The sequence below is a fragment of the Chrysochloris asiatica genome, unplaced genomic scaffold, assembly GCF_000296735.1.
Source record: "Chrysochloris asiatica unplaced genomic scaffold, ChrAsi1.0 scaffold00417, whole genome shotgun sequence".
Taxonomy (NCBI): domain Eukaryota; kingdom Metazoa; phylum Chordata; class Mammalia; order Afrosoricida; family Chrysochloridae; genus Chrysochloris; species Chrysochloris asiatica.
The window spans coordinates 677,176-693,289 of record NW_006408935.1 but is presented as its reverse complement, the minus strand read 5'-3'; the positions used below and the strand labels follow the sequence as shown (position 1 = coordinate 693,289).

Below are 16,114 nucleotides of genomic sequence, written 5' to 3'. Positions count from 1 at the left end.
GGGTAGAGACTCAGTTTTCTTTGGAGGTCACGAATGAGTATTAAAGGGCCCTCTTCTCAGTCCTTCTGTACTCCGGGCTAGCCTGGGCTGAGCCCATCTCCCTAACCCCACAGGCCTGGGTTCTGAGGAGAACATAATGGTGACTATGGAACTGGGCTCCCCCCTACTCCCCAAGAAGAGCCTGCCTGTCCCTGGGCCCCTGGAGCAGGTGGCCAGTCGGCTGAGCAGCAAAGTGGCTGTAGAGGTTCCCCATGGCAGCAAGCAGGAGCTGCCAGACCTCAAGGGTGAGTGGTCCAGGCAGCAGGCGGGGTCGGGGTACTGGTTCTATTCACAGGGGTGTTCTTGAGCCTGGGCATTAGCGAGGGCCTTAGCGAGGGTGGCCCAGTTTTGTCTCTAGGCCTCTGAGGACCTGTGTGTGTGGTGTTCAGGAGTGGGTGCCTAAACTCAGTCACTCACCCATTCAAGTCTTCTTTATGCCGTCTTGTGTGGTCTTCCATGAGACCCTGATTTGTCCATCTGTTGTTCTTAAAGTCAAACGGCTTTATGTATGTAGTGACAGTCACCATGCGAGACCCAGGGTTATGAGGTAAGCAAGTAGACCAGGTTCTGGCTCCCCAGGGTCATTATTGTTAGGGGGCAGAGATACAGGCAGGGGTCAGGACTCTGCAGAAAAGTACATGGACCACAGGACATTGAGAGCACAAGCTGAACCCCCTAGGAGGTGCCAGTGGATCAGTTTGTGAACCCTGTTACCAGGCTCCAACGGGTACGTTAGAGATCTGAAAGGAGTTCCACTGGGCAGACCTGGGAGGGTGGATGAACTACACACACTTGGGCACAGTTCTTCCCCTCTCTGAGACTCAGTTTCTTTATGTGCACACTGGACAGACCCATTCCTGCCTCCAGAAAGTGATTGTAAGGATTAAGGGACAGCAATGAGCCTTTGACAGCAATGAGCCCCTTGCAGGATCCCCCGAGATGAGTGGGGCTGGGGGCGGGGGGTGGCTGTGTATGGGCAGGGACCGGCTGGCCTCACCAGCTGCTCTCTGGACCTCCGTGTTGCTCTTCAGCCCAGAGCCTGACCACCTGCGAGGTGTGTGGTGCCTGCTTCGAAACGCGCAAGGGCCTGTCGAGCCATGCACGCTCCCACCTGCGCCAGTTGGGGGTGGCCGAGTCGGAGAGCAGCGGCGCCCCTATTGACCTTCTCTACGAGCTCGTCAAGCAAAAGGGCCTCCCCGACGCACCTCTAGGGCTCCCCCCAGGCCTGACCAAGAAGTCCAGCTCACCGAAAGAAGTGGTCACTGGAGCCCCACGGCCTGGCCTGCTTGCTCTGGCCAAGCCCCTAGAAACCCCCGCTGTCAACAAGGCCATCAAGTCACCGCCTGGCTTCTTGTCCAAGGGCCTCTCCCACTCCCCCAGTGCCCCACTCCTCAAGAAGACACCACTGGCCCTGGCGGGCTCCCCAGCCCCGAAGAACCCTGAAGACAAGAGCCCCCATCTGTCACTGAGCCCCCGGCCGGCCTCCCCAAAGGCACAGTGGCCCCAGTCGGAGGATGAGGGGCCCCTGAACCTCAGTGAGTGTGGGTCCTGGGAGCCTGGGGAGGTCCTAGCACTGGGAGGGCCCGGGATGGGGTCAACAGGACTGCAGCTCCCACATCCCAGGTCTGCCAGGCCAGAGGGATTGTCACTGTGGCTGACTCTCCCTTAGGGCCACATGCAAAGGACTTTCCTTCCCACCGCCCCTCAATGTTCTTCCTGAGGCTGGGCCCCAGCTGCTAATCCTTCCAGGGGCAGCCTCACCACCTAGAAGCAATTCTGTCTTCCCCAGGCAGGGACAGTGAAGGTAACTAGGGCTGCACCTTGTCCTGTAGGCAGATAGGTGATCTTTGAAGGTGGCCCTGTGTTCATGTCCCTCTCCTCATCTGCCTGTCTTCCTGGATGTCCCATGCTGGGATCAGGTGTCTCCAGCTATGCCCCACCTGTTGGCTCAGCAAGTGGCTCAAGAAGAAATCCTCCAGCACAGTGGGCAGGGGCTAGTAAGGGTGTCCCTTAGAATGCCAGGTCCTTCCACAGATAGGGTCATTAGTGTCCCGGCGCCTCCAGGACCCACCCGTTGCAGAGTGGGACACTCTATTGTCCCTTCACACTCTGCCTCCACCAAGTCTGCTGAGGTTCCAGGAGCCGGACCCTGGCAGGTCTGGCGTTGACTCTGGGATGCAGCCAGGCGGGTGGGGGTGGGCTCTACTGTCCACCCTGCATGCCTCCCAGCACTGACACCCCTGGGGGAAAGTGCCATTGCCTCTTCATCCTGAATACATAATGTCTCCTTTGCTTGCTTTTTACCTGGTGGCCAAGGACTAGGCTAGGTAGAGACCAGGCCCTCCTCCTTTCCAGAGTTTAGTAGTCCCTGTGCAGCCTGAGTTCGGGAAGACACCCCACCCCAGCCCTGGCTGCTTGGTCAACCAAGTGTCTCAGCAGCCCTCCGTCCTCCAAGCCCAAGGCCGGCCTAGGTGGCGGCCGTGAACTCCCCTGTGTTTTGTCTCCGCAGCTTTAGATAGTGACGGGGGCCGAGAGCTGGACTGCCAGCTGTGCGGTGCCTGGTTTGAGACCCGCAAGGGCCTGTCCAGCCACGCCCGCGCCCATCTGCGCCACCTGGGCGTCAGCGACCCGGACGCCAAGGGATCCCCCATAGACGTGCTCCACGGGCTCATCCGGAGGGACGGCGTCCACCTCCGCCTCCCACCAGGGCGCGGCGCCCTGGCCCAGCCTGGGCGGCCTCCTCCCACCTCCGCAGCCCTCTCTTTGCTTCCCCCCCCACCGCCGGCCAAGAGGGCCAAGCTGAAGGCCATGGGTGCGGCCGGCCCCTGGGGGAAGCAGGACCTCTCAGCTGCCGCCACTGCTGGCATTTTCTGGGCCTCTGATGTGGAGACGGCTCCTCTCAACCTCTGTAGGTTCTCGCTTCAGCCGCCCCCCCACTCCCTGCGGGCCCTGGAGCCCCTCCCGGGGGGTCATGCTCCCCTCCTAGCAGGGACAGGGAGGAGACTGGGGCCCTGGGCAGTAGCCCAGCACTGCCTGGAGACCTTGTTGGCAGTGGGGCTGCTGAGCCCTTGCTCTTGGCCTCTGACCTCCATGACCCTGACTCTCGCTGAGAATTAAGGCCAAGGGGCGGGTCTTGCCTTTTGGTGTGAAACTTGACCATGGGCACCCCCAACTGGAAGGCCTGTGGCACCTAAAGGCTGCATAGCACCCTCCTCCCTGTCCTTGCTGTCACATGTCCGAATAGCTGTGGCATCTTGGTGCCACCCCCACCTTACTCCTCAGCCCCCTCGCTCACAACTGTCCTCCACCACCACCCCACATGTGGGCGAGCTGCTGCCTGAGCCCAGCTGGCCTGAACGCGCTGCAGGTGACAGCATTGCCATGCCAGCTGCCTGCCCCTGATGCTGACTCGTCCTCTCTCCTCTCCCACTGCAGCCTCAGGCCCCGAGCCGACCAGAGACATCCGCTGTGAGTTCTGTGGCGAGTTCTTCGAAAATCGCAAGGGCCTGTCAAGCCACGCACGCTCCCACTTGCGACAGATGGGCGTGACCGAGTGGTACGTCAATGGGTCACCCATCGACACACTGCGGGAGATCCTCAAGAGACAGCAGGTCCACTCCCGGCCCGGCGGACCCCCAAATCCATCAGGCCCCGGTCCCAAGGCCCTGGCCAAGATTGTGGGTGGTCCAGGGAGCTCACTGGAAGCTCGCAGCCATGCCGATCTGCACCTCTCACCCCTGGCCAAGAAGTTACCACCACCACCAGGCAGTCCCTTGGGCCATTCACCAACAGCCTCTCCACCCCCAACGGCCCGGAAGATGTTCTCAGGCCTGCCTTCCTCCCTGCCCAAGAAGCTGAAGCCTGAGCAAATGCGGGTGGAGATCAAGCGGGAGATGCTGCCGGGGGCCCTTCACGGGGAGTCGCACCCGTCCGAGGGGCCCTGGGCGGTGTCTCGGGAAGACTTGACCCCACTGAATCTGTGTAAGTGACCCTGGGGGGGCAGGGACAACAGCAGAGGGGGCTCCTCTCCACTTCCCTGTTGGGTATCCCAAGCACCCAAAGGTAAAATGGGCTGGGGGAGGCACAGGCCCAGAGGATGAGAGGGGTTCAATCTGCTACTTAGACCCCCACCGTCATCCCCCACTACTAAATTGTAGAGGTGGTAAGAAGATTCTGTGGCATATTCATTTGATTGGTAGTGGCTACCAACCAGAACTGAGACAGACAGACTGCTGGGATCTATCAGTGGTGTCTGCTGTGGGCAGTGGTGTGGGTTCTTTGTTCGTTTTCTTATCTGGACTTTTCTAGTAATTGAGTAGACATCCCCGTTTGGCACAAATAGTTAATGTACTCAGCTACTAACCAAAAGGTTGGAGGTTCGAGTTTACCCAGAGTTCCCTTGGAAGAAAGTCGTGGAGATCTGCTTCCAGAAAAGTCACAACATTGAAAACCCTATGGAACACAGTTCAACTCTGACACACATGGGGTCACCATGAGTCAGGGTTGACTCAGTAGGACTTTTTTTTTGGTCAAGTAAATGTTTGAAATTTGGCATCAGGCTTGAGTCTAGATCTCGGTTCCCCAACAATCTAGCCGTGAATGATGGCCTTGGACAAGTTTCCTCATTTGGAGGCTCCAGTGGGGTGAGGCGCTTTACCCAGTGCCTGGTGGGAGAAGGCACTCAGTAGGTGGTAGTTACGATGTCACCTCCGCTTGCTTCTCACTTTGTACCCAGTCTACTTGGAGTCAGCAGACTGGGTGCCCCAGAATGGTGCCTCAAGCTGCTGTCACCGCACATTCTCCCAGTAGCACCAAGAAGTGGGGAGTTTCCAGTTCTTTTCCCAAGGACAAGACTGAGGCTCAGAAAGGGAAAACCGAGGCCCAGGGAGGAGAAGCATCTCGTCACGTGGGATCAGCAACAACCTAGCATTTGACCCCAAAGGCTAGGCAGTGCTTTGTCAGTACCCTCCTTGGTGTCTAGGAAAGACAGCGTGAAGCCTGGTAGGGTTTGTGTTGCAGAGAGCCAGCAGCAGGACTGGGTGTGGACAGGGCCTCTGGTGCACAAATGGGAAGTGAGCTAGTGGGTCAAGCAAGCTCAGAGTCTTCCTGCCCGCAGCCGCTGCCTCCTTCTCCCCCCCTTCCCTGCCCCTCCCAACCCTCCCCGGACCCTCTGCAGCATCCCGGGCCGAGCCAACACGTGACATCCGCTGCGAGTTCTGTGGCGAGTTCTTCGAGAACCGCAAGGGCCTGTCGAGTCACGCGCGCTCCCACCTGAGGCAGATGGGTGTGACCGAGTGGTCCGTCAATGGCTCTCCCATCGACACGCTGAGGGAGATTCTCAAGAAGAAGTCCAAGCCGTGTCTTATCAAGAAGGAACCCCCTGCTGGCGACCTGGCCCCAGCCCTGACCGAGGAGGGGCCTCCCACCGCCCCTGGGTCGCTGCAAGCCCCTCTGCCACTGGCGCCCCTGGTGGGTCGACCTGGCAAACCGGGAGTGGGGCCTGCCCAGATCCCACGGGAGCTCAGTCTGACACCTATCACAGGAACCAAGTCCTCAGCCACTGGCTACTTGAGTACTGTGGCAGCCAAGCGGCTGTTGCAAGAAGACCGCCTCCTCCCCTCAGAGGTCAAGGCCAAGACCTACATCCAGACTGAACTGCCCTTCAAGGCCAAGACCCTCCATGAGAAGACCTCCCACTCCTGTAAGCGGTGGGCGGGGAGGGCCAGGCCGGGCTCACACTGGCCCCAGGTGGTAGCTCAGTGGGGAGTCCCCAGGAGAGGCCGGGTCGGCCCCCGGCCCCGAGCGGGCTGTCTGGGTCCTCAGGCCCCCTCTGGGCTGTGGCTCAGTAGCACCCCTTCACCTGCAGCCACCGAGGCCTGCTGTGAGCTGTGTGGTCTCTATTTCGAAAACCGCAAAGCTCTGGCCAGCCATGCACGGGCTCACCTGCGACAGTTCGGCGTGACCGAGTGGTGTGTCAACGGCTCGCCCATCGAGACACTAAGCGAGTGGATCAAACACCGGCCCCAGAAAGTGGGCGCCTACCGCAGCTACATCCAAGGTGGCCGTCCTTTCACCAAGAAGTTCCGCAGCGCAGGCCATGGCCGCGACAGTGACAAGCGACTGGCCCTTGGGCTGGCACCTGGTGGCTTAGCTATGGTCGGCCGCAGCACTGGGGGTGAGCCGGGTCTTGAAGCCGGCCGAGCGGCCGATGGCGGGGAGAGGCCTCTGGCAACCAGCCCACCAGGCCTGGTGAAGGCAGAGGAGCACCAGCGGCAGAACATCAATAGTGAGTGCAGGGGGCAGCCAGTGACCTCATGTGCGTCTGCTGACCCCGTGTCCTCACGCTCACACACCCTCTCTTGTCTAGTTGTCTATGCGTCATCATCCTGCTTAATTAGCTTGCTTATTTCAGCACTCATCAGTCATCCATCCACCATCCTACACTGTCCCAATTTCCATCCAGGTAGTGGTCCACCACTGGCCATCTTTGACAAACCCCACAGCATCTGTCCCTGGTTGTTGAAGGCAGGCAGGCACCTTCCCAGCAAACTAGCCCTTGGGCTCACCTTTTGCCCCTTTTCCCCAATCAGAATTTGAACGCCGACAAGCCCGCCCACCAGACACAGCCTCAGCCCGGGGTGGCGAGGAAGCCAGTGACCTGCAGCAGAAGTTGGAGGAGGCCCGGCAGCCCCCTCCCAGGGTCCGACCCGTGCCCTCCCTGGTGCCCCGACCCCCCCAGACCTCACTTGTCAAGTTCGTTGGCAATATCTACACTCTCAAGTGCAGGTATGTAGCCACCAGGGAGGGAGGGACATCATCCAGTGGGGGCCGTGCCGCTGAGAGTCTCTGGACAGCACCAAGTCTCTGCCATTGGATGTGGCTGGTCACAGGCTAAGTGCTCCTCACAGAGCTTCAGGCTGAGACCCAAAGCTTTGAGTTTGAATCCCAGCTCAGATACTTCACAGTTTGTGACCTTGGACAAGGACTGCTCCACGCTTCCATTCTCCAATCTGTGAAGTCGGTCAAGAATAGACCTACCTAACAGATCTTCTGTGACACTGTAAATTAATGCATCAGATGGCAAAGCCGTTTAAACTGCAAGGTTGGTGGGGGATTCAAGCTTACCAGGCACTCCTCGGAAACCTATATACAGGGTCGCTATGGGTCGGAACTGAGTCGACAGCACTTAACAACAACAGTAGATCTGTAGTGAGGATTGAATGAGTTTAGTATTTATAAAGATATCAGAACTGGACCTGAACTTGGTGTCAGAAGGGCAGGAAGAGGGAGTCTGAGTGTGAGTGTGGGCAGGTGGGTGGGTTAGTTCCTTTTCTGGTTCAGAAGCCCCTTGGCCACGAACTGATTTCCCGGGCCTTCTCTCATCTCAGATCACATGCCTGCCTAAGATGGACAAGATACATTGGAGGCCAAGTGGTCCTTAACTAGTCCCAGAACCAGCAAAGTGCCCTAAGCAAGGACGGGGCCTACAGGGGGTCCCACCCATGACCCCATGAGGGACACAGGTAGCTGTCTATTGGGAAACATTTGACTTCTGGGTGCCCTCCCTTCAAACCTTATTGTTGTCAAGTGCCGTCGAGTCAAATCCGACCCATAGTGACCCTGTGTAGGGTTTCCAAGGAGCAACTAGTGAGCTTGAAGCACCGACCTTGCAGTTCAAACGACTTTGCCGTCTGACGCATTAGCTCACAGCGCCACCAGGCCTCCCACTGTGCTCCCAGAGTAGCAGCTTGGTGGCTGACCCCAGGACTGGATCAGACTGCTCAGGAACTTGGATAGCTACTCATCTGCCTCTCCTGACAGCGGTGGCCACTCCTTCCGCTCTGTTCATTTCCACAGGTTCTGTGAGGTGGAATTCCAGGGCCCCCTCTCCATCCAGGAGGAGTGGGTGCGGCACTTACAGCGACACATCCTAGAGATGAATTTCTCCAAAGCGGACCCCCCGCCCGAGGAGCCCCAGGCCCCACAGGCACAGACAGCAGTGACAGAGGCACCCTAACACAGAAGCATTCCATGTTCCCCTCTCGTGCCACCTGTCTCCTTTTCCTCCTCTGTGTTCACCTCTTCTTCCTTCCTCTTTTCCGTTTCCAAAGGAGCAAGCCAAAACCTCAAGCCGGCACCCCCGGGGGCCGGGCACACTACAGCTGGGGTGCTGGGAGCCAGCTAGCTGCCCTTCCCCCAGCCTGAGGACTCTGGGGCCACAGGGTGTCTTCCTGCAACCCATGCCCACCTGGTCAAGCAGGGGCAGCAGCCAGGTCCGGTGCCAGCTGACCCGGTCATGGGACACTGTTCCCTTGTGCCCAACAGCCAGGCAAGACTGTGTCTTTCACCCATGGCCATTTGCAAAGACCCCAAAGACCCCTGTTCAGGTTCCTGCACATCCCGTGACTGTCCTCTCGCACGCATGCACATGCGAACACACAGACTCCCGCGCAAGGCCCGGGAACTGCCCCAGCCCCCCAGTTCCTGTGTCTAGCAGCTCCGTCATGCCATGGTGCTTGCTCAGGGGAAGCCATGCTCCCTCTGCTGGGCCCCCCAGGGACCTGGAGGTCCCCACTGAGCCCACGATGCCACGGAAACCCTTATTGGCTGACCCTCTCCCCAAGGGGCTTTTCCAGCTGGGAAGAGCTTAGAGCTAACAGCTGTGTCCTGCCGTGTCCTGGCCCCTTAGAGCCTTGGGGTCCCAGGGGGTGGGACTCCTCCCCCACTCCCGACCCACACCCGTCCCTCTTTTCACTGTTGCTTTCTATGTATAGCTCCCTAGACCTTCCACTTTTTTAAAAGCGCGTTTTGTGTAGAGAATAAGGAACGTCAATCTTTTTATTTTGCAATCCTGGGCCAGGTAAACGCCAGGAAGGCTAATTAACCTTTTAACTTTTTCCAGTGGCCACCTTTTGGTTATCAATGTACCTAGAAGTCTGTAAATTAGATTAAATTTCTCTTCTGGAAACACACCGAGGCAGGTGGCCAGCGTGCGTGTTTGTTGGGTGGACAGGCCAACTTTGGTTGCCAGCCAGGACTGGGATCAGCTCGGGGCTTCCCGCTGGCTGCCAAGCCAACCAGGCCCAGCTGCTGGCCCTCAGTACCCTGGGTGGTGGGAGCCTGGCTGGCTGAGGTGGGAACAGAGATGAGCCAGGGCTCCAGGAAGCAGGTCTGGGCAGGGAGCCAGGGCTGGGGTGTGACGACAACTGTAAGGATTTTCCAAGGACAGGGCCTGTCCAGCAAGAGTGTGGCACCTAAAAGGGGAAGGAGGCAGAAGCATGCAGTGGCCAGCAGCATTCCTGGGGGCCTGCAGGAAGTACCTACCTGGAGACAGTGACTTCTATGAAAACACTTGCACCCTGAATCCTGAGGGCCTGAGGGAAGGAAGGGAAGCTTTGACGCCCTTGCCATGCTGTTTACATCCTCCAGACACAGAGGTTTGCTGAGCTTTTTCTGTGATTGCAAGATACCTTGTTGGCAGCCCTTGCTGTTGATCACATGTAGTTTTTAAGTGCACCGTTGTCACCAAATCCCTGGGTGGCACAAATGGTTCAGTTCAACTACTAACCTATAGATTGGTGGTGCAGACTTACCCACTGGCCCCAAGGAGGAAATGCCTGGAGATCTGTCTCCGTCAAGATTGATGTTAAGTATCATTGAGTGAGTTCCAATTCCTAGCAACCCTGTGTTGCACAATGCAGTGAAACACTGTCTGGTCCTACACTATCCCCATGATCAGCTGTAGATTGAACAATTGGGATCCAGAGAATTTTTCGCTGGCTGATTTCCTAAAGTTGATCATCAGTGCCATCTTTCTAGTGTGTCTTACTCTGGATGGCTGGTACCGGAATTGGTAAAAAGGTTGGAGGGTGAGGTGTCTGACTTCCACCTGATAGGAGTCAGCCATGGACTGCTGCTATTTCTCTCTCCTCCCTTATGAGGTTAGAGATCGTCAGATGCCTCCACCAAGTCATTTAATCAGCAGATGAGGATTTACTATTCTTTCATCATATGGTTGGAATTCTCCTTGATAAAAAGCCATCTCTTCCACAGCACTCTGCTTCTCTCTCTACTGAGTTCGATAATTCATTACAATGGCCACACACAACTCACAGACCATTCTCACAACACAGGGTTTATTAGGGAAGTAACATGCTATAAAGGAGCTCTGGTAGCGTAGTGGTTACGAATCAGGCTGCGAACTGCAAGGTCAGCAGTTCGAAACTACCAGCTGTTCCCTGGGAGAAAGATGAGGTGTTCTGCTCCCGTAAAGATTTACAGCCTCAGAAATCCTGTAGAGGGTCACTATGAGTCAGAACCAACTCCACGGCACATAACAACAACATACTATATAATTCAGCATCAGGAATGACTCAAAATACAGTTCTTAGGTCAGGACAGCTTCTTGGCCAGGCCCACAGGCAGGTCTCTGCCTGGCCCTTGACCTGTGGACCCTCTTTTCTGTCATCTCTTGGGCTGACTCAGCCTCTGCACTGCGCAGACAAGTGTTAAGCGAAGCCTGCTAGTAAGTGCCTGCGACACCCCACTCCACCAGTAAGCCTTGGTCTGCAGGCGCTCAGCTCTCTCCATTGGTGGCCTGTGGGTTAACAAGTCTAGCTCTGCTGACAAGTGCCCAGAGCCTCCTGCCCAAAGGCACTCAGTTCTTCAGTCTGGGTTGGCACACCCACTGTAACAACTCCATGGGTCAGGAAGCTCATGCTGGTGGTGTCCTGGTTCTGCTGCCACCATTTCTTTGCCGCTGCTTCTCACCATATTGCACCATCTCTGGTGTCTCTTATGGGTCTAAAAGGTTCTCAGCATAGGGACCTTAGGTTCAAATGATACAGTACGTGCCCATCTCTTCTCCATAGTAATGCAGTTCCATCCACCTCTGGAATGGCTCATTTTAAGCCTAGTGGGATGACAAAATTGACCAGTCCCCTCCTTAGGGGTGCATATACTTTATTTGCATGCCCCCCCACAACAAGGGTACTATGCACCTTATTTGCATTATTAGAGACTCCAATCTCTGATGAATTATAAGCACATCATTTGCATAGCCCCAGCACTATAGATAGGGAGCTCTGGTAGCGTAGTGGTTACGAATCGGGCTGCGAACCTTAAGGTCAGCGGTTCGAAACTACCAGGTGCTCCGCGGGAGAAAGATGAGGCTTTCTACTCCCGTAAAGATTTACACCCTCGGAAACCCTATACAGGGTCGCTATGGGTCGGAACCGACTCGATGGCACATAACAACAACAACAACAGCACTATAGATAGCGTAGTGTTTACGAGTTGGGCTGCCAACCTCAAGGTCAGCAGTTCTGTGGGAGAAAGATGAGGCATTCTGCTCCGGTAAAGATTTACAGCCTCAAACCCCATGCAGGATCACTATGAGTTGGAACCAACTCCACGGTACTTAACAACAACAACAAACACAGAAGCAGCAGTCAAGAAATCAAACGATGTATTAGGTAAATCTGCACAAGACCTTTTAAAGTGTTGAAAAGCAGAGATGTCAGCTTGAGGACTAAGGTGCGCCTGACCCAAGCCATGGTTTTCAATAGCCTCATATGGATGCGAAAGCTGGACAGTGAATAAGGAAGACCATAGAAGAATTGATGCTTTTGAGTTATGGTGTTGGAGGAGAATATTGAAAGTGCATGGACTGCCAAAAGAACCAATAGATCTGTTTTGGAAGACGTGCAGCCAGAGTGTTCCTTGGAGGCCAAGATGGCCAAACTTCATCTATCATACTAAGGACATATTGTCAGGAGGGACCAGTCACTGGAGAAGGATATCATGTTTGGTAAGGTGAGCATCAGAGAAAAAGAGGAAGACCCCCAACAAGATGGATTGACCAAGTGGCGGTATCGATGGATTCAAGCATGGCAACAGTAGTGAGGTTGGCCCAGGATCGGGCAGTGTTGCGTTCTGCTGTGCATAGAGTCACTATGGGTCGGTACCAACTCAATGGCACCTAACAACTGCAAACAACAGCCCAGTCATTTGATGGAAGTTACAAAGAGGTAAGAAAGGCCATATGAAAGTGGTTTATTGCACCACTGGCCACTTCCTGGCTTTTCTAGACCTGGTTCCTTCATACTTGGAGAATAACTTGGCCCTCCTAATCATTTTACCAGTCCAAATCAGAAACTTAACAGTTAGTTCTTTAGTAAGACCCAGAACCTTCAGGTTGTGGTTACTCAGGTACCAGCAATTTAGGTCAGCAACACGGTGGGATAATGCACTGCACCATAAGGTTTGAACTGCAAGGTCGATGGTTGAAATTCACCAGCTGCTCCTCAGAAACCCTATACGTCGCTATGAGTCTGAATTGATGCGAGGAGACTTAACAATACTCTGGTGTAGCACTATGGGATAAAGCACTGGACCACAAGGTCGGTTTGAACCACAAATCGATGGTTCAAACTCACCAGCTACTCCTTGGAAACCCTATACAGGGTCGCTATGACTTGGAACCGACTTGACAGCACTTAACAACACAACAATGACACACATATCCTGATCTGGGCGAGTTCACATCTTCACCCTTTCTGGCCTCTGATAGAATTTAACAGAGAAGATTACCCCCTTGCTCTGAGCTTCATGAGGTATCAACGTAACAAAATCTGTAAGAGACTTTAGATTCAGCCACTGTATAGCAATCCAGCAGTGTCTCCTACTCAGTGCACCCTTTCACACTTAGAGTTTCTACAATGACTGCTTTTTGTATCACAATAAGCTCTATTAACAAGCAGCATTCATAACTGGATCATATAATACCAGCATCTCCCACAGACCCATCAGGAAATCAGGAAACTTTTCTGGGACCCTCTCTTATCCTCATTTGAGTGTAAGCACACCCATGAAAATACGTAAGCCAAACATTTTATTTGTCTCCATTTTAGATAGGCAATGTTTTAACTGTCCATTGCTACCAAGCCAGTATTCTAAGGTGACAAGAATGTTACTTGGTCTGAAGAATCTTCTGTTCCAGTTGGAACCAGTCCAGAGCAAACCATCCAATTGTAGCAATCTACACCAGCGCACCCACCACTCGTCTGTCAACTTGTCGTACTATGGTGGCTGGCATGTTGCTGTGATGCTGGAAACTATGCCATAGCTATTTATAGATACCAGCAGTATCATACACAAAGGACAGGTTTCAGCTCAGCTTCCAGTTGAAGACAGACTAGAAAGGAAGAGAGATGGACTGCTTCCAAGTATTTAGTCACTGAAAACCTTATGAATAACAGTGGAACACTATCAACACCAGATCACTGAATATTGAAACACAATGAAGAGCCCCAGAAAATTGTCAAATATAGTGCTGAAAGAGCCCCACTGGTTGAAAGGCACTCAAAATATGACTGGGAAAGAGCAGCCTCTTCAAAGGAGAGTTGACTGTGCTGATGCGAATGGAGTAAAGCTTTCAGGATCTTCATTTGCTGATGGGGCACAACTCAAAATGAAGAGAAACAGCTGTAGCATTCATTAATAATCAGAACATGGAATGTATAAAGTGTGTTATTGTTAGGTGCCATCAGGTTGGTAGCGACCCTATGCACAACAGAGCAAAACACTGCCCAGTCCTGGGCCAACCTCACAATTGTTTCCATGCTTGAGCCCATTAATCCAATCCATCTTGCTAGGAGGCTTCTCTTTTTCTCTGACCCTCCCCACTACCAAATATGATATCCCTTCTCCAGTGAATGGTCCCTCCTGACAATATGTCCCAAGTATGAGAGACGAAGTTTGGTCATCCTGGCATCCAAGGAACACTCAGGCTACACGTCTTCCAACATCGATCTGTTTGTTCTTTTGGCAGCCCACGGTATTTTCAATATTCTCCTCCAACACCATAACTCAAAAGCATCTCAGTATGACATATGAATCTTGGTAAATTGGAAGTTGTCAAAAATTAAATGGAACACATAAACGTTGATATCGTAGGCATTAGTGAGCTGAAATAGACTGACATTGTCCATTTTAATCTGACATTCACATGGTTTACTATGCTGGGAATGACAATTTGAGAAGGAATGGCATCACATAGATCGTCAGAAAGAATAGATCAATATCTGTCTTGAAGTGCAATGCTATTTGTGACAGGATAATATCTAAGTTATCCTATCAGCTTGATCCTTGGATGTGAAGACTCCTTCCCTCTTGGTTGGTATTTTGAGCCACTACATCCAAAAGCAAAGGTCAAGTTCATCAAATTATAGTGATTTACACTTGCTTCCTGTAAACTGCTTTTTCTTCTTCTAGTTGAGTTCTTATCATCAAACCATCCAAGCTAGGTCAAATGGGTGATGGGGCGGTGGTTATATGCCATGGAGTCGATTCCGACTCATAGTGACCCTGGGCAGGGTTTCCAAGGCTATAAATCTTTACGGAAGCAGAAAGCCTTATCTTTCTCCAGTGGAACAGCGGATTCGTAACCACTACACTCAAATGGATACTATCTGCAAATCTGGGTATTCTTGTGCACCTCCCCTCACTTCATATCATCTTGATACTTCACTCTCAGTTCTAGCCTCCAGTGGCTAGGTCAGTGTCCATGGGTTCAGGGGTTCCCAAGTCTCCCCAAACTTCAGGCCAACCATCCCTTCCTTTTCTCTCTCTCACCTCAAGGTCGACAGGAGTCTATGGAACATGGTTGAATTCAGCCTATGTCTTCATAATTGCCTTTCCCTCATTTCCACTCACAAATAGACCAATGCAGTCACCACTGAGCTTACAAGCCTGCTCATGTGTCCCCTTGGAGTTTCAGTCTTGGAAGGGGGTTTGTCCTGAAGGGCCTTGATGGCGCCCAAGCAAACAGCTTGTTTGTTCTTGTAATTGCCAAACAGGCTACTTTTTGTTTTTGTTTCATTTGTCCTTGCTGGTCTTTCTGTCAAGAAGCATCTTCTGGTCCTCTAGCCTCTCCAGGTTGGTCTGCATGTCCTTTCAAGTGGGACTGTCCCACCTAAGAAGGTTCTGGATGGCGCTCAGGATCCCACCTAAGTCCCTATGCTCTACAAAGGCTCATCAAGAAGCCTATTTCGCTTGGCAAATTCTAGAACCCCCTTTAGGTATTACACTCAGTTATAGGCTGAAGACAGGCTTACAAGCTTTCTATTATCATATTTCCCTATATTCCTTTCTATTCCACTTAAATGTCAATTTTATAATAGTAGCCAGAGGAAACCAATATCCACAAGACAGTCATGCACCTTAACATTCTTTCCCCTCCTTTACTCATTCAGAATATGCCTCAATCCCTGTATCACATAGCCCTGTTGTTTCAAGGTTGCGTATAGGATACTATTTACCTCTGTCCCATTTAGCCCATTCAAACCTACCTAAGTGTTCCCCCATCTTCCTTGTTCTTCTACCCCATCACGATAGAATTTTACATGACCCATTGACTTCTTCATTGCAAATACCTTTTTTAAACAACATAAAAAGAAGACTATACACATAGACTTCAAAAGATAGAATACACAGAAATAAAATTGACCACATCTGTGGAAAGAGATGGTGGAAAAGATCCATATCATCAGCCAAAATAAAGCCAGGGACAGACTGTGGAACTGACCATCAATTGCTCAAATGCAAGTTCAGGCTGAAGCTGAAGAAAATTAAAACAAGTCCACAAGAACCAAAATATGACCTGGGACATAACCCACCTGAATTTAGAGACCATTTGAAGAATAGATTTGAGCATTAACACTGAAAACCAAACACCAAATGAGTTGTGGGAAGACATCAAGAACATCAAACAGGAAGAAAGCAAAAGGTCATTAAGAAGACAGGAAAGAAGGAAAAAACCAAAATGGATGTCAAAAGAGACTCTGAAACTTGCTCTCCATTGTTGTTGTTGTTGTTGTTGTTAGGTGCCATCGAGTCGGTACCGACCCATAGTGACCTCATGCACAGCAGAACAAAACACTGCCCAATCCTGGGCCAACCTCACTACTGTTGCCACGCTTGAGTCCATCAATGCTGCCACTTGGCCAATCCATCTCGTTGGGGGTCTTCCTCTTTTTCTCTGACATTCCACCCTACCAAACATGATATCCTTCTC

At 52.8% G+C, this 16,114-nt stretch overlaps 1 protein-coding gene across 3 annotated transcripts in view; it reads left to right on the top strand.

Moving 5' to 3' along the window:
• Positions 1-8,424, top strand: part of WIZ (widely interspaced zinc finger motifs) — a 26,501-nt gene extending 18,077 nt beyond the window's left edge. The window contains exons 1-8 of one of the 3 annotated variants that reach the window (XM_006876818.1): positions 119-284; positions 1,071-1,574; positions 2,549-2,947; positions 3,475-4,020; positions 5,216-5,740; positions 5,906-6,325; positions 6,630-6,825; positions 7,897-8,424. In XM_006876818.1, the coding sequence (XP_006876880.1) occupies positions 137-284; positions 1,071-1,574; positions 2,549-2,947; positions 3,475-4,020; positions 5,216-5,740; positions 5,906-6,325; positions 6,630-6,825; positions 7,897-8,056 (2,898 nt within the window). In that variant the 5' untranslated portion in view covers positions 119-136 and the 3' untranslated portion in view covers positions 8,057-8,424. Of the gene's footprint in view, positions 1-118; positions 285-1,070; positions 1,575-2,548; positions 2,948-3,474; positions 4,021-5,215; positions 5,741-5,905; positions 6,326-6,629; positions 6,826-7,896 lie in introns of those variants that run through there. The other 2 variants (XM_006876819.1, XM_006876820.1) reach the window with 2 other exon arrangements.
• Positions 8,425-16,114: the final 7,690 nt, after the last annotated feature.